This window comes from Prionailurus viverrinus, chromosome E2 (genome assembly GCF_022837055.1).
Source record: "Prionailurus viverrinus isolate Anna chromosome E2, UM_Priviv_1.0, whole genome shotgun sequence".
Taxonomy (NCBI): domain Eukaryota; kingdom Metazoa; phylum Chordata; class Mammalia; order Carnivora; family Felidae; genus Prionailurus; species Prionailurus viverrinus.
Window position 1 is genome coordinate 51,270,756 of NC_062575.1, and position 22,589 is coordinate 51,293,344.

At 56.7% G+C, this 22,589-nt stretch overlaps 1 protein-coding gene across 3 annotated transcripts in view; it reads left to right on the top strand.

Moving 5' to 3' along the window:
• PPP1R37 (protein phosphatase 1 regulatory subunit 37) overlaps positions 1-22,589 on the top strand; it is a 41,146-nt gene that overhangs the window by 4,975 nt on the left and 13,582 nt on the right. The window contains exon 2 of one of the 3 annotated variants that reach the window (XM_047836188.1): positions 13,408-13,525. The exons of the other annotated variants lie outside the window; for them this stretch is intronic. Coding sequence (XP_047692144.1) covers positions 13,495-13,525 — 31 coding nt within the window. The 5' untranslated portion in view covers positions 13,408-13,494. The remainder of the gene's footprint in view (positions 1-13,407; positions 13,526-22,589) is intronic. 3 annotated transcript variants of the gene reach the window in all.

Genomic DNA, 22,589 nt, shown 5'->3' on the forward strand with positions numbered 1-22,589 from the left:
AGCATGTGACTCTTAATCTCGAGGTCATGAGTTCAAGTCCCACACTGGGTGTAGAGATTACTAAAAAAAATGAACTTTGAAAAAAAGGACTCAGCTCGCGTTAGCACAAGCGGCGGTGTTGCTGGAGGGTAGGGAATGGGGTCGTGGGGGGGCAGCTTTTGGGGCCTTTGCCCGGATTTCCATCCGGGCCCAACTTCACCTCCTACTGCCGGCCTTGGCACATCATCTGCCGTGTGACTTTGGGCGATTTGCCGTGTGACTTTGGACAATTGTGCTCTCTCGATTTTTCTGTCTGTAAAATGCAGCTGACAATAGTACCTCCTCATAGGGTGATCGTGAGGATTAAGTAAGATAACAGAGTCCATAGTGAATGCTCATCCCATGTCTCCCTCATTTTTCCTGTCAGTGCCAGTCCTGCGGCCCCACCTAACGCCTCACCGTCAGTGCGCTTCCTGTGTCTGTTGTGTATTTGTACTCGTCTTTGTCCCTGGTCTCTCCCCCCACACCCCGGGCAAAACCTGCTGCCCTGTCCCTGACCGGGCATGGGAAAGACCACAGGCCCCAGGCCTGATCCCATCTGTTACAAGCTGGGTGACCGTGGGCAAGTTGCCCAACCTCTCTGAGCTGAAACTAAATCAACACGTTTTTCTGACCAGCCTGAACAGAGGCAACAGAACCCAGATTCTAGACTCAAAGTGTTAGCCTCTCCAGATACCGACTTTGGACAACTTACGGCTCCTCCCCGGGCCTTAGTCCCGTGTGAGGCATGGACCCCAGCCCCCAGCCCTCTGCCCCGCTCCCGCAGTGTGTCGGGAGTGCCGCTCTCCTGGGCCGGGCCCTTTGCATCCTCAAACTCAGGCGGGCTGCCCTCATCCTTTCCACCTCCAACTCTTTATTTGTGTTCGCATCGTATTTCCCTCTTCAAGGGCACAGACTGTGTGCGTGTCACCTCTGTGACCTCAGCCTGGCGCACAAGAGGGCCTGGGCACTGGATGAATGTCAGAGGAGTGAGGTTAGCCTCACCTCTCATAGCCGGTGGTGGTGTTTGGGAGAAAGCTTTTTGGGGTAGTTAATCCGGTCTGTGCCGGGGGCTCTTCCCCAGAGATCTGCAGGCTGGCCTTGGCACCCATCACGAGCCCCCAGAAGGATCACGCAAACCTAGCGGGCAGGAGGCAGTAGATAGTCGGTGAGTGAGTCAGTGGCGGTGCACGTGGGCGTGCTTCTGGGAGCGCGGCACGAGCGGCTCTCCTCGGTCTGATGCTCCGAAAGTTAAGAAATGTGCAGCCAGATCCCCCGGGCTGGACTGGCTGTAACTAAGGCAGCCTCTGGAAATGGGGGCCAGGAACCTGTGTTTCTAGAAAGCTCCCCAGGTGGTTGTGACAGCCAGGTTTGGCTGTCCTGCTCAGGGCTGAGCCAACGCAACACTCAATCCCAAGACTGCCTTCCAGCCCTCCGTTCAGGGGTGGCTGGGGTTGACCTGGTAAGCTTGTTTGGAGCAAATGGAAGCGTCTGGCTTGCGGTGACAGCAGAAATTCGAGCTGGGAAGGGCAGCCTGCTGCAGTGGAGCGTAGAGGAGCCTGGGTTGAAATCCCTGCTCTTGGATGACCTTAATCGTCACGACTCCTTGCCTTCCGTGTGCTCACCACTGGGCTACACGTATTGTCTCAGTTCAATCGCACGACCACCCCAGGGGGTAGGTGCTGTTCTCCCAATTTGTAGATGAGGAAATAGAGGCACAGGGAAGTGATGTGACTTACCTGAGCTCACAGAGCCAGTAAATGGGTGAGCCGGATCCAAACCAGCCAGTCCCCTGCCCTTACCTCTGTCCCTGGCTGCCTGGACTTCCGCAAGTTGCCGCATTCAGTTCAGCGTGCTGCCTGGTTTCTTCACTTGCAACCCATAACCCTTTACGAAGTGGAGAGGACACTTCCAGCTGTGCATCGTTGTGGCCGGGATGAGAAAGCGACGGAGTAAAGGGCCCGGCCCAGTTGGCGTCTCGGGGATGCGGGTTTGCTGTGCTTCTTGGACAGCTCCACAGCCCCGGGAGGTCTCTGCCGCTCCCCTGCCCTCAGCATTAGGTCCTCCTTCTGACCCTTGGCCCGAGTTCTTGCTGTGCTGTGCGGTGTGCGGTACCTGGTAGGTGCGCGGGACCTCCTGGCTGAACGTGTGACCCGGTTCCCCCACGGCCAGCCGCCACTCACTTGGCATGGCATGGCCGTGCCAGGTGTTCGAGGTCGGGGAATGAGACGGGCCCAGTCCCTGCCTCCATGGAGGTCATAGCTGAGTAAGAGAGACACACAGAAAACAATTCTCATCAAACCAGGGTGCCCGGACTCTGATTAGGAAGAGCTCACAGGTGTACTTGGGCGGGCAGGCGGGCAAGGGGGGCTTCCCGGAGTCGGGGCCATCGGAGGCCCAGAAATCCCAGGAGTTGGTCAGGTGGGCAGGAGTTGGTCAGGTGGGCAGCAGTTGGAAGGGGTTGGAGGCAGAGTGGGGGAGGTGCATCTGAGGAAAGGAAAAAAAAGCCAATCTTCCGGGAGGTGGAGGCAGGAGGGTCAGAGGCGAGGTGGAGGAGGCAGGAAAGAGCACCCAGCTAGCTGGGGCCTCACAGGCCCTGTTAGCCTCAGGGCTGCCCGGAGCCAGTGGAGGGTTTTAAGAAGGGGCATGCCTGGTATATTTAGCAGAACCTTCTGGGTGGTGTGAGGTGGGTGAGACTGAGGCTTCGAGACCAGGAAGGTGACCACGGGGTCAGGAACCTGTAGGCGCTTAGCTTCGTGTGGTCCTGCATTGGATGGTAGCTGATATTTGACGTCTTTGATTTACTCGTTGGCTTTATCTGAACTTTCCTCGCCCCCCTACCCGAAGGTTTTACTATTGCCAGTATTATCTGTGACCCTTCTAAGGTGACAGTCCCCCCCCCCCCCATTCTTTCCTTGGATCTGAGCCCCCGCCCACACCTCCAGTCAGTTCTTCCTGCCCTTGGCAGGGGAGGTGGGCAGCGTGTAGGCTGTGCGGTCAGATTCCCGTATCGCCTCCCCCAGGTGGTCTCAGCAAGTGGCTTCACCTGCACGGTCTGTTTAGACCCCACATTTCCCAGATCCGGAAAGCTCTAAAAACTGTCCCAGACCTTGCTGGGGTCTTAGCATAATATAGCTGTCCTGGCCCTCTTATAAAATCCAGGGGTGCCTGGGTGGCTCAGTTAGTTGAGCGTCTGACTTTGGCTCAGGTCACGATCTCATGACCGAGTCGTGATCTCACGGTTCATGAATTCGAGCCCTGCAATTGTGCTCTGCACTGCCTGGGATTCTCTCTCTCTCTCTCTCTCTCTCTCTCTCTCTCTCTGCCCCTCCCCCACTTGCTCTCTGTCTTTCAAAATAAATAAACTTAAAACAATAAAACCCAGGACATCTCTGAATCCAGAATCCACATCTGGCCCGAGGGTTTCCAGTAGGAGACCATGGAGTCCTCTGTGGGCCTCATTCCCCAAAACGTCTAATGGTAGCAACAGGAGAGGCACCCCAGGTCTCGGGCTCCGGAGCCCCCTGGTGCCAGTCCAGCTCTGCCCCTAGGCGAATCACTCAAGTTCTCTGCCTCAGTGTCCTCATTTGTCTGGGGCTTAAGGATCAGATTATTCCATACTTGGAAAGCGACTGGAAGGGTGACCGGCTATTACAGGCACTCCGCGAGGATCTGCCGAAGTTGAATGAGGTCATGCCCCTGCTGGGAGCCTGCCCTGGTTCCCTCCTCTCTAAGAGCAAGATGGTAGCCCCACCTCCCCCGCTAGATGGCACAGGCCCAGGTGTGGGTTCACCCGTGTGAATGTGGGCACGTCCCGAAACATCCCTGTGCCGCGCTGTCCCCGTTTGTGAAGCCCTTTTGGCAGACGAGTCTATTTCAAAGCTTTCAGACTCCTGGGAACAGAGCCAGCCCTCGGGCCTTCGAAGCCGGGAGCACATCCCAGCGTCAGGCAGATCTGGCGAGAGTGCCTGAGGTCCTGGACGTCACCGCTCCCTGGCAGGCGCTGGCACTGCCCACGCTGACCCTGGATGCCGCTCGTGTCAGGGAGGCCTGCGGCACCGATGGCGACTGGGCTAGATTTGGGGCAGCCCTCCGTGGCTGAGCCCGGGTGGGTCTCCGGGGCTGGAGTTAGCGTGGGAGAGACGGAGGGGGGTCCCAGTTCCAGGAGGGGTTTCGGAGGGTGAGTGAGTGCCCAAAGCACCTACGGACCCCATCGTGCTCTGATTGTATTTCCCCCTACTTGGAATACAGATTCCACAAAGGCAGGGCCTAAATCCGTTCGGCTCGCCTCGCCGTCCGCAGAAGCCTTTGCGCCTCCTGTCTCTCCTCAGGCCCTCACGTCCGATGTGGTGGCGGAGGTGCACAGTAGGCACTCTGAAGCTACTCTCACCCCCTTGCTTACGCTGCAGCTGGTGCAGAGCCGTTGCCTCAGGTTGGGGGGGGTGGTTTGGAAGCGGCTGCTGACAGCCACTCATGTGACAGCTCATGTGACTTGCCTGACGCCCTCTTCCTTTCCAGCGGAAGCCCGGGTTGAGAGCCCTGCTGTCTGACGCTCCCTGGAGGGTCTCGTCGGATCCCAGCTGGTCCTCCTGGGGTGGGTGGGCAGGTCCCTCTGGGAACCCGCTGGGGTCAGGCTCGTGTGCCACCTTCACGCCCGCCCCCGCGTCTCTCCAGTTCTCGTCTCCCGCCAGCTGTCGTCAACCATGTCGCGGCAGAGCTGCCCCCGTCCTGGGCAGAGTGCCTTCCCAGCTGAGCTCCCTGCTGTTTCTCGAAGCAGCAGGGCGTCTGGGAGGGGCTGCCGGGGGCTGAGGGCAGACACCGGGGAAGTGACCCTGCGGAGGGTCACGCCTCCGGATGATGGTGGCGGTCAGCACAGCCCACTTTCGTGGAGCCCTTACCGGGCCTCAGTGCTTCGTGTGCATCTGCTCGTTTAATCTCCGCAGCAGCCAGAAGCAGAAAGCCAGGGCTCGGGGGATGGGGGAGCCGCGTTCAAACTAGAAGGGATGGTTCCCACCCTCTGCTGTGTTTCCAAAAAACCTCTGAGGGCCCCTTCACCACCAACAGGATCGAGTCCCCACCTCCGAGCCTGGTGGGAGACCCTCCCTCCTGACCCAGAGACGCCACCCCCCTCTGCACAGGGCGCCCTAAGCCAGTCCCCTGCCTTTCCTGCCCGGCTCCCGCTCATCCCTCCTCGAGCTGGCTCCCACATCACCTCCTTGGTCCCCAGGCAGTGCTGCTGCACCCACTCAGGTTCCCGTGATGCCCCCTCATGCTGTCGTTATCTGTTTGGGCCCATCTCCCCGCACTGGACCCAGACGCTCCATGAGGGCCCACACCTTGTCCGTCCGGCTCCCCAGAGGAGGCAAACCGCCGACACACCCGGGCACTTTCCTTAGTCCCTTAGGGACTCAGGGCAAAGCGGGTCTGCTAATGAGTGTCCCACTCTGGATGCCTTGGAACCCTCGAAACCCAGTCCCCGCGGCCTGGGAAAGTCGGGGGCCGTGGAGAGAGCAGGGAAGGGAAGAAGACGTTTACTGAGGCATCATTTGTTCACGCTCCCATGTATTTATTCCTTGCGGGCACACACTTACTTTGCCTCCCGCGTGCCAGGCGGACGGGTCCCGACTGCCGCCCCTGCTCCCTCGTGCTCCCTCTGCACGCTCAGAAGAGCAGACCTTGTTCCACTCTCGCTTCAAATCCTGCCCTGTGACCCGCAACCCCCAGTCCAGAGTCCCTGCACTGGCCACCCTCACTGACCACGGCTATGATCACCCCGGCCCACGTTCTCCCTGGGTTCAAGTGTGGTGGCTTTCCTTGAGTTCTAGAATGTGCCAGGAGCTCCCCACATCCCGTCCCGGAATGCTGGCCTTGCTGTCACCGGTCCGGTTTGCCCTTCAGGTACCAGCAGACTCTTCTTCCTGGCCCTCTAAATCCCCTGTGAGGTGGTCAGCGATCTGTGCATCTGTAGGCCTCCTGATATTTTCTCTTGCCTCTTGGACTGTAAGGATCATGAGGCGTGATGGGTTTGCTTTGGTGCCACTGTGTCCCTCGGTGCCCACACCATGTGGCACTGTGCGGGCTCTGAGCAGGAGCTTATATGGCAGGTGAAAATGAAAGCAATATGCGATGCGGGGCCTTGGGTACCAGACAGGCCCTGCCCTCGTGTAGCCCAGGTCCAGAAAAGGAAGTGTGAAGAAGGGAGGGCCCCAAGTCTGCCCCTAGTGTCCCCTTGCCAACTCTGGCAGACCCCAAAGCTAGCCAGCCTGGTAGAGCGCGGGAGAAGCCATATTTGCTGTTGACTTGCTGTGTGTTATAGGTCGAGGCACTGCCCTCTCTGTGCATCAAGGTGGTGTCTGAGGTCCTTTCCCACTGCGTGTGTTTCCCCATCTCCCTGCATAGATCACACCCACCATTCAGAGAACTGAATAGGTTCCAGGACCTCCTTCCCATCATGGGAGAGCCCAGGTGCTGGTAGCTGATCTGCCTTTCCACCTTTGTGGCAGCTGACGCGATCCCCTGTCCCCCCAACAACAGGGTGTTACAGGGGGAGGTGGAGGGTGTCAGGGGTGTGTGGCCACCCACTCAGGCCTCCCTCCTCCCTGTCTTCGCTCCGTCTCACTTATTTTGTAACTCCCTTCTTCCCCCGGGTGGAGTCCTTGCTTCCTGACCCAGCTCTCCCCACTTTGATCAGAATACCGGGAAAAGCTACGTTCCCCTGGGGAGCCTCCTTCCTTGCCGGGCCTGGGCTCAGCCCTCAGGATCTGCAGTGCTAAGTTTTTGTGGGCTCCCTGTCTCAGCTCTGCCCGCTCGGGGTGGTCCCTATCTGGTGACAGGTCTGTCTTCCCCAGTGGACCGTGAGCCCTGGCCGGGCCAGGACCGTCTCCATTACTGGGATGTCTCGGGCACGGAGCAGATGCTCAGGGAGTGTCATAACATTAGGACGGAGTTGGGGGGTGGGGGTGGGCAGTGGGTATGGACAGAGCCCAGAGATGACGCTCTCTGTGGAGCCCTATTTAGAGCTACCAAGTCTGACAGAGCCCGATCCCGTCTGGTCCTGGGGGAAGACGTCCTCGGCCAGGAGCCCGGCGGGTGCAGCAGGCATCTGAAGGCGGGGCCTCTGACTTAGCCACCACCGGCTGTCGGGTCCAGATGCTTGTCCTCACTGACCACCCGGCCAAGAGGATCCAGGGCTAGTGCAGGCCCCTTCCCCATGGCCAGAGTATAGATTCTCGGAGGTGGAGGGGTAGGTAATCTCCTTGTTTTCCCGACGAGGCAGCAGGCCAGAGAGAAGTGGCCTGGAACGCAGGACAGGGCTCCTGCTGCTCTCCTCGGCCACCTCTGTAGCTTCGAGGGGCAGAGTGACCCATCCTGGGGGGTGGTCAGGGAGACCTGCCTTGGCACCTGGGTTCTCCCAACTGGCTGTGTGAAGTTGTTATTTACAGAAAGGGTTTGTGCTCTGGGAAAATGGAGACAACATCTCCAGCCCAGCGTGGAGCCCAAAGAGCTTGTTGGCGGCTAGGGTCTTAGTTTTCTCCTCTTCCCTCACGGAGCTGGTGAGGGGAGTGGGGGAGAGGGGTGTGCAGTCACCCTGGAGGCTGATGATAGTTGTCACTAAGGACAGGATCGCTACCTTGATCTCCTGACTTGAAACACAAATTTTTTTCACTAAAAAAAAATTTTTTTAATGTTTATTTATTTTTGAGAGAGACAGAGTACGAGCAGGGGAGGGGCAGAGAGAGAGGGAGACATAGGATCTCCAGGCTCTGAGCTGTCAGCACAGAGACCAACGCGGGGCTCGAACTCATGAACCGTGAGATCATGACTTGAGCCGAAGTTGGATGCTTAACCAACTGAACCACTCAGGTGCCCCAAAAAGAATTTTTTTAACGTTTACTTATTTATTTTTGTAAGAGAGTACATGGGTGAGTGGGGTGGGGCAGAGGGAGAGGGAGAGAGAGAATCCCAAGCAGGCTCTGTGCTGTCCACGCAAAGCCTGACAAGGGGTTCAATCTCCCAAACCATGAACCAAAATCAAGAGTTGGATGCTCAATCAATTGAGCTACCCAGGCATGCCCCTTGCTCTCCTGACTTTAAAATTAAGATATGTTCATTGTTAAAAACAAACAAACAGGGGCGCCTGGGTGGCTCAGTCGGTTAAGCATCCAACTTCGGCTCAGGTCATGATCTCACAGCCCGTGAGTTCGAGCCCCGCGTCAGGCTCTGTGCTGACAGCTCAGGGCCTGGAGCCTGTTTCGGATTCTGTTGTCTCCCTCTCTCTCTGCCCCTCCCCCACTCACGCTCTGTCTCTCTCTGTCTGAAAAATAAATAAACATTTAAACAAACAAACAAAAACCTTGGGAAGTCTAATGAAGGAAATAAAAAATCACTCGTTAATTTCACCATCTGGAAATTTTTTAACCGCTCTCTTGAGATGTAGTTCACACATATTTCACCCATTTAAAGTGTATAGTTCATTGGATTTCAGTTTTTCACAGAGTTGTACATCTATCAGCACGGTCGATTTAGAACATTTAGAAACCCTCACCCCTTGGCCATCACCCCTCCCCCAACTCAGGCACCTGCCGATCTGTTTTCTGTCTGTTTAGATTCTGGACATTTCATACAAATGGATTTGTGCACTGTGCAGCCTTTTGTGTCTGACTTTTTCACTTAGCATAATGTTTTCAGAGTTCACCCACTTTGTGGCATGTGCCAGAACTTCATTCCTCATTGTTGCTAGAGAATGTTCCATTGTGTGGCTGTATCACGTTTTCTTTATCTTTTCATCTGTTGGTATACATTTGGGTTGTTTCCACTTTCTGGCTATGATGAGTAACAACGCTGCTGTGGATGTTAAGGTACAAGTTTTTGTGTGCACGTATGGCTTCATTTCTCCGGGAATGAAATTGCTGGGTCACGTGGCGACTCTGTTTAACCATTGGAGCAACTGCCACCCTTGACTTTCCCCTCCAAAGTGTATGAAGGTTCGGATTCCTCCACCTCGTGGTTAATGTCGGTCTTTTTTTTTTTTTTTTTTTTTAAAGTAAACTCTATTTCCAACATGGGGCTCAAACTCCATGACCCTGAGATCAAGAGTCACATGCTCCACTGACCAAGCCAGCCCGGCGCCCCAGTGTCTGTCCTTTTGATTGAAGCCACCCTAGAGGGCGCGAAGTGGTGTCTCGTTGTGGTTTTGATTTGCATTTCCCTCATGGCTCATGAAGTTGAACATCCTTTCACGTGCTCATCAGGCACTCGTGTATCTTCTTGGGAGATACGTCGGTTCAGATCCTTCGCCTGTTTTAAAATTGGATTGTCTGTCTTTTTATTACCGAGTTGTACGAGTTCTGTGCATATTCTAGATGCAAGACTCTTACCGGAGAAATGATTTGCACCACCTGGAACGTTTGCAACATTAAATGCCAGAGCATTTCCTTTCCGTCTCTTTTCTATGACTAGATGCGCTGCCACAGATAGATAAAAATAAAACTGGGAGGATACTCTGTACGGTTGAATATCCTGTGTTTTCACTTCATTTTCCCATTTTTTAAAAAGCACGATTAAAATACATCATTGGGCCACTGTCATTGCTTCTAGCCATTTCCACATTGCTGAGCATTTGGGTCCTTTCCCATTTTCGGTGGCATAAATAATGCAGCGATGTTCATCCTCGTCCATAAATCTTTATGTTCCTTACGGGGAGCTTTCTCAGAAGAAATTCTTAGAAGGTGGTTTTACCAGGTCAGAGGGTAGGAACCTTTGAAACCCTAGATGAGGTGTACCATCCGTGCCCGCCTGGGACTGTAAGCCCTGAGAGACAGGACTTGGTTTTATCTCTTGATTTTCTTTTTTGGATGCGTGAAGGAATAGTATTTCCATTTGGGTATCTTCATACCAGGATGGTGTCTTGTTTTAATGAGCGTTCTTTTGGTAGTTAACCTGTTTATCGTTAACCACATAAAATTCCTCCTTCATGCTCTTTCCCATTTTTGTTTCGGGACCTTTTGTAAGGACTCCTTCCCTATTGAAAATACTGGCTCTTTGGAGTTTCATCGTACTGGTATATTTTTTCCTCACGTAGCATTTGCCTTGCTGGGAAGGCTGGGGAGTGGAGCAGGACACCTCTTTCCTTCTCTCTCTCTTTTTAAAGATTTTATTTATTTATTTCCTAATGTTTGTTTATTTTTGAGAGAGAGAGAAAGCACAAGGCAGAGGGAGAGAGAGACAGAGGATCCGAAGTGGGCTTTGTGCTGACAGCAGAGAGCCGGGTGTGGGGCTCGAACTCACAAACTGTGAGAGCACGTCCTGAGCCAGGGTCGAACACTTAACCGATTGAGCCATCAAGGCGCCCCTAAAGATTTTCTTTTTAAGTAGTCTCTATAGCCAAACATGGGGCTCAAACTTAAAACCCTGAGGTCAAGAGTTGCATGTTCCACCGACTGAACCAGTCAGGCACCCCTCTTTCCTTCTTAAAAAAAACATTTTTGGGGTATCTGAGTGGCTTAGTCAGTTAAGCATCTGACTCTTGATTTCAGCTCAGGTCATGATCTCACAGGTCATGAGATCGAGCCCCCGCACGGGCATGGAGCCTGCTCGATTGTCTCTCTCTCTCTCTGTGTCTCTCTCTCTCTTTCTGTCTCTCTCTCTCCCTCCCCCCTTCCCCATTTGTACACGTGAGCGGTCTCTCTCTCTCTCTCTCTCAAAAAAGAATCATTTTCTCCCTTGCTATTTCACTGGATCTGCATAGCAGGGCACCCATCCCAGCCGGAGCAGCTCCAGGTGGAGGAGTTCTGGCGGCCAAGTCCAAGAGCGGATGAGGCGGTATCAGCCCGGGTCCTGGCAGCAGTGCGGCGTAAGCGGAGGGCATTTTAGTGGCAGCCAGGCCTGGGCAGAGCAACAGTAGGTCGTAGGGAGGGTCCCCTGCAAACACAACTACAGCCACTGTTTGCCGAGCACCGGGCCGACAGACCTGGTGAAGCCTCACTTTGTGACTTGGGCCATCAGTGGCTTCCTGAGGTCGCACTCCTTTGCAGAAGGTGGCAGAAGGCAGAGCGGCCCCGCCTCGGTCCCCGGGCACATCCACTCTGCCGCAGCTGGCAGAGGCTCGACAAGTCCCAGAAGCCCAGACTCAGCTCCTGCGGTGGCCGGGGCCACCGTGTTGTCGGCACTCTGTGCGTGAGGGTCCCCTTTATCATATGCCATCAGCCCTGAGCAGCTCCCCGCTCCCTGTAGACTCACATTGCCTGGCCCTGCGGACTGTGCTTCCTGCTCACGTCTCCTGCCTCATCTCCTGCTGCCCCCCCGGATCCCTGGGTTTTGCTCCAGCACCCACGTGCCAGGCTCCTGTGCTGCCTCTTTCCTCTGCCTGGGAGGCTTTCCCCAACTTTCGTGTGCTTACTGCTGGTTTACATCGACTACTGTCTTGTGCCCCCTTCCCCCTCCCCAGCTCCAGTGTAAGCGGCTTGGGGAAGGGATTGTCTGATGGGGGTGTTCGCCATGGCAGCCCTGGCATCTGGAATAGGGCCAGGCCCACCCGGAATAGACACGAGAGGGATATTTGAAGGAATGAATGAATTTCTGACTCTTACTCATCTTGTAGGTTTCAGCTTACATGTTCTTCTGTCTTACAGGTCTTTCCTAACTACGCCCTCCTGTCTAAGTTTATATGCCCCTGTTTTTCCTACAGGAGTGATTTTTTTCCCCCTAATAACTTGTTGGGGTTTTTTTAAGTTTATTTATTTATTTTGAGAGAGAGAGAGAGAGAGAGAGAGAGAGAGAGAGAGAGAGCGCGCATGCACACGCGTGTGCACCACACACACATACACACACGTGGGGGAGCGGCAGAGAGAGAGCGAAGGAGAGAGAGAGAATCCCCAGCAGGCTCCACACTGTCAGCACAGAGCCCCATGTGGGGCTTGAACTCACAAACCATGAGATCATGACCTGAGCCGAACCTAAGAGTCAGAAGCTTAGCTGACTGAGCTACCCAGGCGCCCCATAACTTGCTCTTTTTAATTGTATGTGTATTTGTCCTCCTAGCAATTACTCCCCGAGGGCAGGGATCAAAATGTTTTGTTCTCAGTTGTCTGCCCAGCCTAGGTCATTTGGTAGAGGATCAAGGAATAAATATACCCTTTAGTTCCCAAACAGACCTCACGAAGGTTGTGGTGATGTTCACCTTCCGCACATGGACAACTCAGGATGGGCGCTGAGAAGTTCCAGGCACCCAGTTTCCGTCCCCGGAGCCTTTGGTGGACCAGTAAACAGCTCACAGTAACTTGATTTTAATTCTGAACTAAAACTCCCCCAGTGCCTCCAAATCCAGCTGGCCATCTGGTACCCCTGACCGGAAGCCTGAGGCAGGCAGCCTGAAATAACCCGCTTGGTCCTGGCAGGACTGGCTGTCCCCTGATGGGCACCCACTTTCTTACAGGCCACCTTCACCAAGTGTGTCCCATAGCCTACCTGGGATTTCAGTGGGTGGCAGTGATGAGAAGCCGTGAGCCACTGAGTGACTCACAGACCTTTCTCAAGCACGTCGCTGCCCCCAGCCCTCTCCTGGGTCCCTTACCCGTTTGCTTCATTTGACCCTGACAATGACCTTCAGTTCCCCAGAGGCACCATCAGCTCTGTCTCCACAGAGTGTTTGCACAAGCTATTCCCTCTGCTGCAGTGCTCTTCTCCCTCTCTCTGGTTTTTAAATTATCGTTATTAAATTTTTTTCTGGGCATATGAACTATATGTGTAACAGGCACATAAGTTGAAATGTAATTGTAATGAGGACCTCTGAGCCTACCTCCCAATTTGGGGATGAGAACATGGCTATTAACTCACCTCTACTTCTGGGTGGGAGGGTGGAGCCCCAGAGCTCGGAGACTTGTGTTCTGAGTGTCTGAATGTTATGACTGTCGTGCCTTGTGGGGTTGTTTTTCTTTTAAGATTTTATTTATTTTTGTTTGATTTATTTATTTATTTTGAGAGAGGGGGATGGGGGGAGAGAGAATCCCAAGCAAGCTCTACTCTGTCAGCACAGAGCCTGATGCGGGGCTCAATCCCACAGACTGTGAGATCATGACCTGAGCCAAAATCAAGAGTCAGATGCTTAACTGACAGCCACCCAGGCGCTGCACGATTTTACTTTTAAGTAATCTCTACACCCAGCGTGGTGCTCGAACTTCAAACCCCAAGATCAAGAGTCACATGCTCCTCGGACTGAGCCAGCCAGGCGCCCCTTTTTTCAAGTTGTGTGTGTGTGTGTGCGTGCGCTGAAAAGTATGGTCTTTAGTTTTGCTTGTTTTTGAGTTTTATAAAAATGGTGTTGTGTTGTGGGTGGACTCCTGGGTCTTGATTTTACTCCCGACGTTATGTTTCCCTGTTTTATCCATGTAGGTGCTCTAGAATCTTCCATTGTGTGACCGTGCCTTAGGTTGTCCATTGTGGTGTTGGTGGACGGTCGAGCTGTTGCTGCTTTTTGGTATGACAGACTGGTGCAGCTGCGACCTTCCTGGTACGTAACACCGGGGTTGCGAGCAAGAATTTGTCTAGGGTGTAGACCTCGGAGTGGAATTGCTGCTTGCAGTTGGTGGATCTGTGCAGCTTCATGTGTCATGGCCAACTCCCCGGTGGCTCTTCCCTCCGGAAAGAGGGCTAGCTCCTGCTCGTTCTTCCAGGCTCTCCTTCCCCGCTGTCTTTCCTTCAGCAGATACCTATGGAGCACCTGCCATGTGCCAAGTGCAGTGGTGAAGGCGACCCGGTCCCTGTGCGTGGGTGATTAGTGGTGTTAGGTAGCCCCTCCTCCAAGAAGCCCTCTCTGACCCCTAGATGGGGCCAGGCGCTCTCCCAGGCTCCTCGGCCCCAGCCCTGCCCACTCTGGGTCATTGCCATTACCGTCCGGAGATGGGTCTCTCTCCCCTGCTGGCCTGGGATCCCTGTGTGGATAGGGATGAGAGCTGTTTGGGGTGCTGTGTCCAGCATCACTCCACACAGAGTGGGGCCCGGGGCAGGTGTTCGGTGAAGGATCTGTGGAGTTACTGCTGAGACACGCACGCACCCTTGAGTGTCTTGTGGGCACCTCGAGGCAGGTGGGATTAAGAGGAAGAAACGGCGGGATGCCTGGCGGACCCATTTGGTAGAGCATGTGACTCCTGATCTCGGGGTCGTGAGTTTGAGCCCCGTGTTGGGTGGAGAGCTCACTTAAAAAGTTTTTTCAAAAGGGGGGTGGGGAGAGGAGTCCAGTATTCAGCACTTGTCGGAGGTAGGCCTGAGCCCCAGGACCACCAGGCTCAAAGCCCAGCATGCCCCCAGGTGGCTGAGCACACAGATGCTTGGGCCCGTGCTCTGCTCTGTGGCAGATAGAGAGGATACAGCCCTCGCCCTTGACACTTCAGAGTCTTGTCACACTGACAGCGTGCAGGGCTGGGGCAGAGGTGCCTTGAGAAGTGTGAGGTCCGCCCGGCCCCTGGGAGTTAGAGAGTGGGCGTCGGTGTTCTCTTGAAGAGGTCTGTGCGAACCCTTACAAAAAGCGGACTGAGTAGGAGCCGTGCAGTCCCAGAGGGTGCTGGTGGGGCGCTAAGCGCCCACAGGACGCCGTAGCTCCTTCTGTCCTTCTCCAATCCCAGGAGGTAGGAAGAATCACTGTGCCGTTGCACAGATGAAGGGGGGACCCTGAGAGGCACAGCCTAAGGCCGGCTCACCTGGCTAGTCCGAGGTAAGCCCGGAAGCCACCCTGGGGGCCTGGCTCCTTCAGCCCCTGCACTAGCTAGCAGTCCTGCCTGGGGCACCGGGCTGAGGGCTTTCCCTCCGGAGCACTTGACTCTCTGTGGCAGAGCTGTGAGACAGGAAGCAGCATCTCCCCTGTACGGCCGGGTAGACTGAGGAATGGCGCTGCACCGCCCCCAGGGCCACAGCCACCCCTGAGTGGGAGGCAGTCAGCCCGGGCTGGGTTCCTCCACCTCCTCGCCCCCGAGCCTGCTTTCTCGGCCACTCTCTTGGTGCTCACTTGTCCCCAAGTCCTCACTTCAGCGCCCTCAGCAGCCGGGCCCTGGGTAAATATTTGCCTACGGGCCAGTGGGAGTGTGTGTAACCGGTATTTCTGAGCCGGGTGGCAGCGGACAGGTGGGGGCAGCTAGTTGGGAGCAAGTGCTCCGTGAGCCTCTGGCTGGAGCTGGTCACTTTGTTTGCCCTTTGTTCATCCAGCACCCACTCCGAGCTGTTGCCAGGGTGTCAGGCCCGGGCCCGGTGACGACTGGCTGCTGTTTACCAAGCAGCAGCCAACCCCCCGCCAGATGTACACAAGCGCTCTCGGTGGCTGCTTCTAGAAGCCTCCGTGTGTGTGTGTCTTAGTCTCGTTGGCTCCATTTCTAGATGAGGAGACTCAACCTTGGGGAGATGAGGCCCTCTCCCGTGACAGTTGGGGTCTGTTCAAGTTGTCAGGGTCAGAATTCACTTGGAGCTGCGTGAGGTAAATGAGGGTGTTCGTTGGGAGGACACGGGGTCCTCTGCCAGTTCCCAGGGGTCCTGAAAGCCAACAGGAACCAAGACTGGTACTAGCTGTCTGGGCCACACGCACTCCTGATTTGTTTCTCTTTCTGTCTGGTCGCGGGCCAAGCAAGCCTGGCCTTCCTGGTGGCTGGGGTGGGACCGATCGGTCCGGGTGCCTGCTCCGGGCGGTTCATACAGGCTTAGCAAAAGTCCACAGCCTTCCTGCCCAATGGGGCCTACGAGGGCCTGTCTTCTCCTTGTGGGGGTAGGGAGAAGATGTCAGAGAAGGGGGCCCGGGCTCTGCAGACACCCTGGTACAGTCAGACCCCGAAGGCCATGCCCTCAACTACCAGGCTGTGCTGTTCTGTGGGGTGAGAAGGTGGATTCCGGTTATGAGGTGGAAAGTCACCCGTGTTCTCAGATACACACATGCCTTTGGGGGAGCCCCTTCTAGACGGGGGCTCATGGAGGCCCCGGGACCCCCCACATACACACACACCCATCCCAGCAGAAAACCCTCGGTTGGTGGGGCAGCCTGGGGCACTTGGGTTCTGTGGGTGCCATGAGTCTCCGCTCACCAGGGGATTCGATGTGTTTTCTTGCTGGTTCCGGCAGTCAGCCAGCCAGCATGGAGCTCTGTGCCCCGTCCTGTGCTGGGGACATAGCAGCGGCCAAGACAAACCTGGCCCTGCCTTAACAGGCTCGCTGTCCGGAAGGGGAGGGGAGAGAGAAGTTGGCCAAGCAGCCTGCACGGCCGTTGTAGACCAACAGAAGCAGGTGGAAGCCAATGAGCCAAGGGCTGGGATAGAGAACACGGGAGTGAGGCTGGTGGGCGGGCACCTGGCCTACGTGAGACTATTGAGTGTCACAGCTGTTTCACGGGGGCCCGGTCAGCCCCTACTCGCGCCTGATGAATTGGTCTTTGAAGGCAGGCCTGTCTGCATGGTCCTCCCTGCCTTAGCTGCGTGTCTTTGGCAAGTGCTCTCCCCTCCCTGAGCCTCAGTCTCCCCTTCTGGAAAGGGTGGGAGAGGCGTGTCTGCACCCGAAACGGTGGTTGTGATCAGGAAGGTGGTCAAACGTGTTAAAAAGCAAGGACTGTGGAGCCAGACTGTTGCTTTTGAATCTTACCTCTTTATTGGCTCTGTGACCATGGACAGGCTCGTTAGTTTTCCCCTGCCTCTGTTTCCCCACTTGAAAAATAGGGATGATCTACCTCAGCGTTGTTGAAAACAGTAAATGAAGTAACATATGTAAAATACTCTGTGTTAGCTGTGGTTACTGATAATAACTTAGAATTAAAAGTTGCCTGACCGGGCGCCGGGGTGGCTCAGTCAAGCGTCTGACTTCGGCTCAGGTCATGATCTCACAGTTTGTGCGTTGGAGCCCCGTGTCGGGGTCTGTGCTGACAGCTCTGAGCCTGGAGTCTGTTCAGATTCTGTGTTTCCCTCTCTCTCTGCCCCTTCCCTGCTTGCTCGTGGGCTCTCTCTCGCTCTCTCTCTCAAAAATAAACATAAATTTTAAAAGAAAATTTGCCCATCGTACTGCTGGTCCTTGGGTATTTAGCGTGCCCTGTGCTACTGGGGGCCCAGGGATTGAGGCGTGACTTCCCCCTTCATGCACCATTGACCTTGTCAAGCTCCTGCTGTGTGTGAGGCTCTGTAGCCACCCCCCACCCCCCCGGAGGTCCTGGCCCCCTCCCTCTGTCCTGAGAGACTTGGAAAGCCATAGGCATCCTCTGACCTCAGGTGTTTCTGTAACAGGATCTTCATTGAGTTGGGCCAAGTGGCTTGGAAGGTCGGGGGGGGGGGGGGGGGGGCGGGGCAAGCCCACGGCACCTGCTGTCTGTGCCCTTCAACGGAGCGGGCAGGTCCTTCCACGGCCCTGCAAAGGGCCCTGGGCCTTTCCTAGCTGGTTGTGCCATCCCAGCCTCTCCTGAAGGGCCTCCTGTCTGGCAACACAGTCAGGGTCTCCTCCCCTTGGTCCCGTGGGTCTCTGGGGAGAAGGGAAGGGAGACGTTGCTCGGCTCGAGCCGTCACATTCGTTCATTCGCAGACATTTACTGGAGACACTGCGGTGATGTCCCTGGACTCGAGGACATGTGTCGGTGGGAAGGACCCCCTCTGCTGGGCCAGGTGTCGCTTCCTGAGCTGCACACTTTGCAGCTGCACGCTCCCCTGGTGCCTCTGAGCTCCTGAAAGGCTGGTGGGGATGGAGGAAGCTTGAACGGTTGCTCACTGGGAAGACTTGCCCGTGACCAGTGTTCCTTCGCTCTTCCTGAAGAGTCACAGACAGAGGTTTTCCCAAATAGGCAGAGCTGCTGGAAGTACCCGGCTGGCCCACCGCCCGCTGGCCGAGGCAGCTGCTCCCCTCCCCTCTGTCTGGGCCATGTCACCGCACCGCTCTGTGTCAGGCCTCCGGGGCCCCCAGCGGCTGGCCTCCAGAGCCCCCCGTAGTGTGCTGATCTCTGCCAGGTCCTGGGGGCAGCTCACAGCCCTGCAGGGTAGAGGGTCTTCCCCCAGGGGCGGTGGCTGCGAAGCCCAGGGCATCAGGGGTTGTAACTGACGTGGGTAAGAGGGCGTTTAACTTTTTATTGCGTCTGTGCGGGCAGCCGGGAAGCCTGGTGAGGGGGCCGGGTGCCTCCGATCCCTGATTCCTGAGCTGCTTCACTTGCCACTCCATCTCTGTGTTAGTGTTGTGTCGTGTCGTGTTTTTGTAAGTAACCGCTACACCCAACATGGGGCTCGAACTCACAACTCCGAGATCAGGGGTCTCATGCTCCACCTGCTGAGCCAGCCAGGCCGCCCCCTGTGTCAGTTTGCTTGTTAACAGTGAGCAGAGTTTCATTTTTCTCTAGTTCACAAGCACGCTATCCTGCGCCTTGCTTTCTTTCATTTAGTGTATCTTGGATGTTGTTCCTTGTTGGCCCAGAGCAAGCGTCCTCGTTCTCTATGGCCGCAGCGGGTTCTGGTGCCTGAGCGGACTGGGCCTTTATCAGCTGCTCGCCTGTCGGCGGACAGTGAGTGCTGTGGGTTCCCGCTCTGCGACCGCAGGCGCCGCCGCAGCGAATGAGCCGACAGGCACGCAACTTTGCTTCTCCGCGGGTGGAATGGCTGACCAAAGGGCGTCCGCGTTCGGATTTTGGAATTCTGACGGGTATTGCCGGATTGCCTTTGGAAGGGCTTGTTCCGCCTGGCACATTCACCGGCCGCTTGAGGGCGCTCCCACTTGCTGGGGTCCCCAGCACTTGCCGTCTAGCGTGTGGCTGCTGGCCTGCCTGATAAGTGAATGTGCGTGATAAGTGGACTTCTGCTTTGGGGAGCAGGCTGGAAGAGGCCCCCTGCGAGGCTGGCAGAGTAGATAAGCGCCCACGGCGAAGGGCGCCCCGCTCGAGGAGCCAGCCCAGTGGTCAGGAAGGCAGAGGCGGAGAACGGCAGTTGAGGGTCAGACCCTGCCTCTCCTCTTCCAGCCAGAAGAGGGTCCTCGGGCAAGTCACTTCCCCCCTCCAGACCTCTTCTGGAAAGCTTCCCAGGGCTGTTTGGAGGCATCAGCGAGATCAGGCTTGGAGATCAGTCTGGGAGTAGTTGCAGAATGATGGCTCCATAAAGCACCAGAGAGGCCCCTTGGACTGTGTGCCCAGGGAGGTGTGGGTAGGGGCTTGGAGGTGGGAACAAGGAAGATCTGTCTGCACGTGGGCAGCGTAATGTACCTGGCTTTGCGGGGGACGGGGACTGCAGAGGTGGTGGGGCCTCAGGCGCACAGGGCCCCTCAGAAAGCCTTGGGGGTGCTCTCTACCTCTTCCCTGTGTCAGGCTCTAGGCGGCCTTGTGTCGCCCTGCCGCTGTCCTGCCCCCTGCCCCACCTGGGGGCAGCCCAGGCCATAGGAGGGTTGTGTGTGGCATTTCAGGAGCGCGGGAAGGACTGGATGCCTGGTCAAGATGCTTGGAGGGCATTCACCCTGGTCAGCTCTGGGCTAAGCATGCCCGTCCGTGACCTCCCTGCAGGTACGTCCTCCCTGCCTGCCTGCGGGGCGCCCGAGAGAGAAGGACCCTTTCCCAAGTTCATCCAGTTCAGCTGGCCTGCATGGAAGCGGGGACTCAGACTCCAGAGACCCACTCTTCTCCCCACCTCTGTTCGTTTGTTCCATCAACAAATGTTTATTGAGCACCTACTGTGTGCCCAGTGCCTACCCTTCTGGGGATACTTGACTGAACAGAAGCAGTGAAATCCTTCCCCTCATTGCATGTAATTAAGCAGACAGATTATAAAGCTTTGTTGGGTCGTGAAAAGTACCACACAGAGAATGAAGCAGGATGCAGGGATGGACAGAGGGGACTGTTTGCGTAGGGTGATCAGGGAAGGCCTCTGACGAGGTGACGTTGGAGCAGAGATTTGCAGGTGGGAAGGGAGAGAACCACCGAGGCAGGAGGTGGAAGAGCACTCTGGGCAGGGGGGCGGCAGGTACAGAGGCCCTGAGGCCTTGTGAATAGACGGCTCTGTCGCGGACAAGGATTGAGTGGGGACCTTGACCACTGAGCCACTTCTGCTCTCCTGCCTCTTCTGTGTGTGGGCTTTGCCACCCACGTCTCTAGGATGATACCCCTGTCCCATGCTCCGTGACCGAGACCCTCCATGGGTGCCCCCCCCCCCCCCAGCGTCTTTGCCAAACCCCCTCTTCTCACATCCCCTGGGCCCTCCTGATCGTGTGGCTTACTGCCCACGTGCCTTGTGCGGTCCCCATGCCTGTGCCTGTTCACAACATTCCCTCTGGCCAGGTTGCCTTTCTCCCTGCCGTCTCTCTTCAAGTCCTTCTCTGTGAGACTTTTCTATGTGCTCTCTTCCAGCAGATCCCAGTCTGCCCATCCTCCCTGCTTCCGTGTTCCCTCCCTACCCTTTGCGGCTGTTCTGTGATTGCTTCCTGCTTTGTCTCCCTCACCGTGCAGGGAGGCTCTGGGACAGAGCCAGTGGGGATTGGTGGCTGCTTATTGGGGGGACTTGTGGGGAGGGGAGAAGGCCGGCCTAGGGGGCGGGAGCACACCGGGCTGGTGGTCCCCCACCGATATGTCTCAGGCTCAGCCACTGCAGCCACTCAGGTCTCAGCAGGCACCGTGAGGAGCCCCAGAGGTGCAACTGAGGGACAAGACTGGCTCTGTAGATCCAAGAAACTCTAAAGAGAAAGGTGAATCCCTCCGGCAGCCTCCCTGCCCGATGTTAGAGAAGGCTGCATTTCTGGGCCCTCAAACCCATCAGTCCAGCCTGAAGCTGAGGGCCCGAGGACCTCAGGACCTCAGGGTCGGACAAGGACCGTCCTGTCCCGGCTTTGACCCTCCCGCTGCCTCTTCCCTGCTTCATGACCTCAGGAGAGCATTCAGCGTTACGGGAGGTTTCCTTCCCTGCGTAGTGGGTAGTGGGCCAGAGATGTCCCCTCTGCGGGATTGTGACGGGGACGAACGGTTCTGTGCACGTTGTCTGGCGGAGCATCTGGTGGGGAAGCAGGTGAACTAAAGCGTTCCTGCTGTTCTGTGCAAGGAACGCTCTGTCACAAGGTGGGTAGTTGCTGGCAGGGCCGGCGCCCCGGCGCCCCTCTCCTCCCTTCAGGCTTCCTGGTCCGGGAGGCCCTCGTCCCGGCCTCCGCAATAGTGTCTCCCGCCGGGACAGGTGGGCCCTTCCTGCTCAGAGCCCCTGTCCGCTTTGAGGCCTAGCACGGCGGCCAGGTGTGAGCCCCTTCATCTGTCTGTCACCCCCTCATGCGCCTGGCCCCCATGCAGGGCAGTGTTGGGGACACAGCCTGGACCCCCCTGCCCCTCCCCTGTCTTCCCAGGGCTCCCGGTCTGGTGGGTGGGAGACAGGCCTGTGTCCAGAGAGCGACAGCTCAAAATGGGCGGGGCTGAGATGTCGTGGGTGTGGCTGGAGCCCAGAGCCCAGGGAGAGAGAAGGGGCCTCTGAGAGCTGGCTCCCTTCTGACTGCCTCATCTTAGCTCGGTCTGGAACGTTCACAGAGCCCTCTTAGGGCACGGCCGCCTCGACCAACAAGAACCCCTGGAGGGCAGGGACCGGGTCGGAGTCGCCCCTTTCTCCCCGTGCAGCACCGAGCTTGGCATGTGACAGGCCTCAGGAGGTGTTCACCGGGCGAACGGCCAGAGGCCACCTAACTTGGAATCGTCCCGGATTAGAAGCCGAACTCCGAGGGGCTGAAGCAGAAAGGGAGGACTTGTTGGCTTATGGACCCGAGGGGTCCTCCTGAATAGGCTTCAGGCCCGGCTGGGTCCAGGGTCTCAAATGTCTGAGCTCACCTTTCCTCTGAGTCGGCTCAGGAGGCCCTCTCCTCCTGGTGGATGCCAGGATGGCCGCCAGCAGCTCCAGAAATGAGAGGTAACCTCAGCCCCACCCCTGCAGAGGAGAGCCCTTCCTTCTGGACAGTTCCAGCTTAGTCCCTGTGACTGGCCGTGGCTGGTTCTATAAGGGTCTGCCTCAGCCAGTCCCTGTGACAGCGGCTAGGGACAGGCCACTGTCCACTCTTGGAACCTTTGGGGAGGACAGTGGAGAGCGGAGGTAATGTGGTTGGTCCCACTGGGATCCTGGGACGGCACCAGGAGCTCCCATCACTGCCCTGTGCCCGGCCTGGGGGCTCCTGTCTCATGCAGGGGGCCGAGCCCTCGCTGCCCCCCGCCTCCCTCCCATGCGCCGCCTCCTGGTGTCCTGGATCTTGCCAGGCCTGCTCTCACTCTGTCACACCCACCCCTCCCAGGGGCCGCTGCCCACTGCTCTGTTCATATCTGCCTCGTCCCCTTCCCTCTCCCCCCGACACTGTGGCTTCCTGGTTTTTGACTCCCACTTGGATGACTGTGTCTTCTCTCTCCCACCAGCTCCAGGCTGGCAGGGATGGCCTGAGTCATTGCCGCCCCCTGGTGCCCAGCCTCTCCTTGCATCTCGTGGGTGCCTTCGCAAGTATGTGCAGACAAGAGCGAGGGACCAGACAGATGTCTCTCTGCCTGTCACCTGATGCCTGGGTCGGGTTTCTCTCCCTCCCTTTGTGAGGGCTGTAGCAGCTGGGAGGGGGGAGGCAGGCTCCGCGGGCCCCACAGCCTCTTCCTG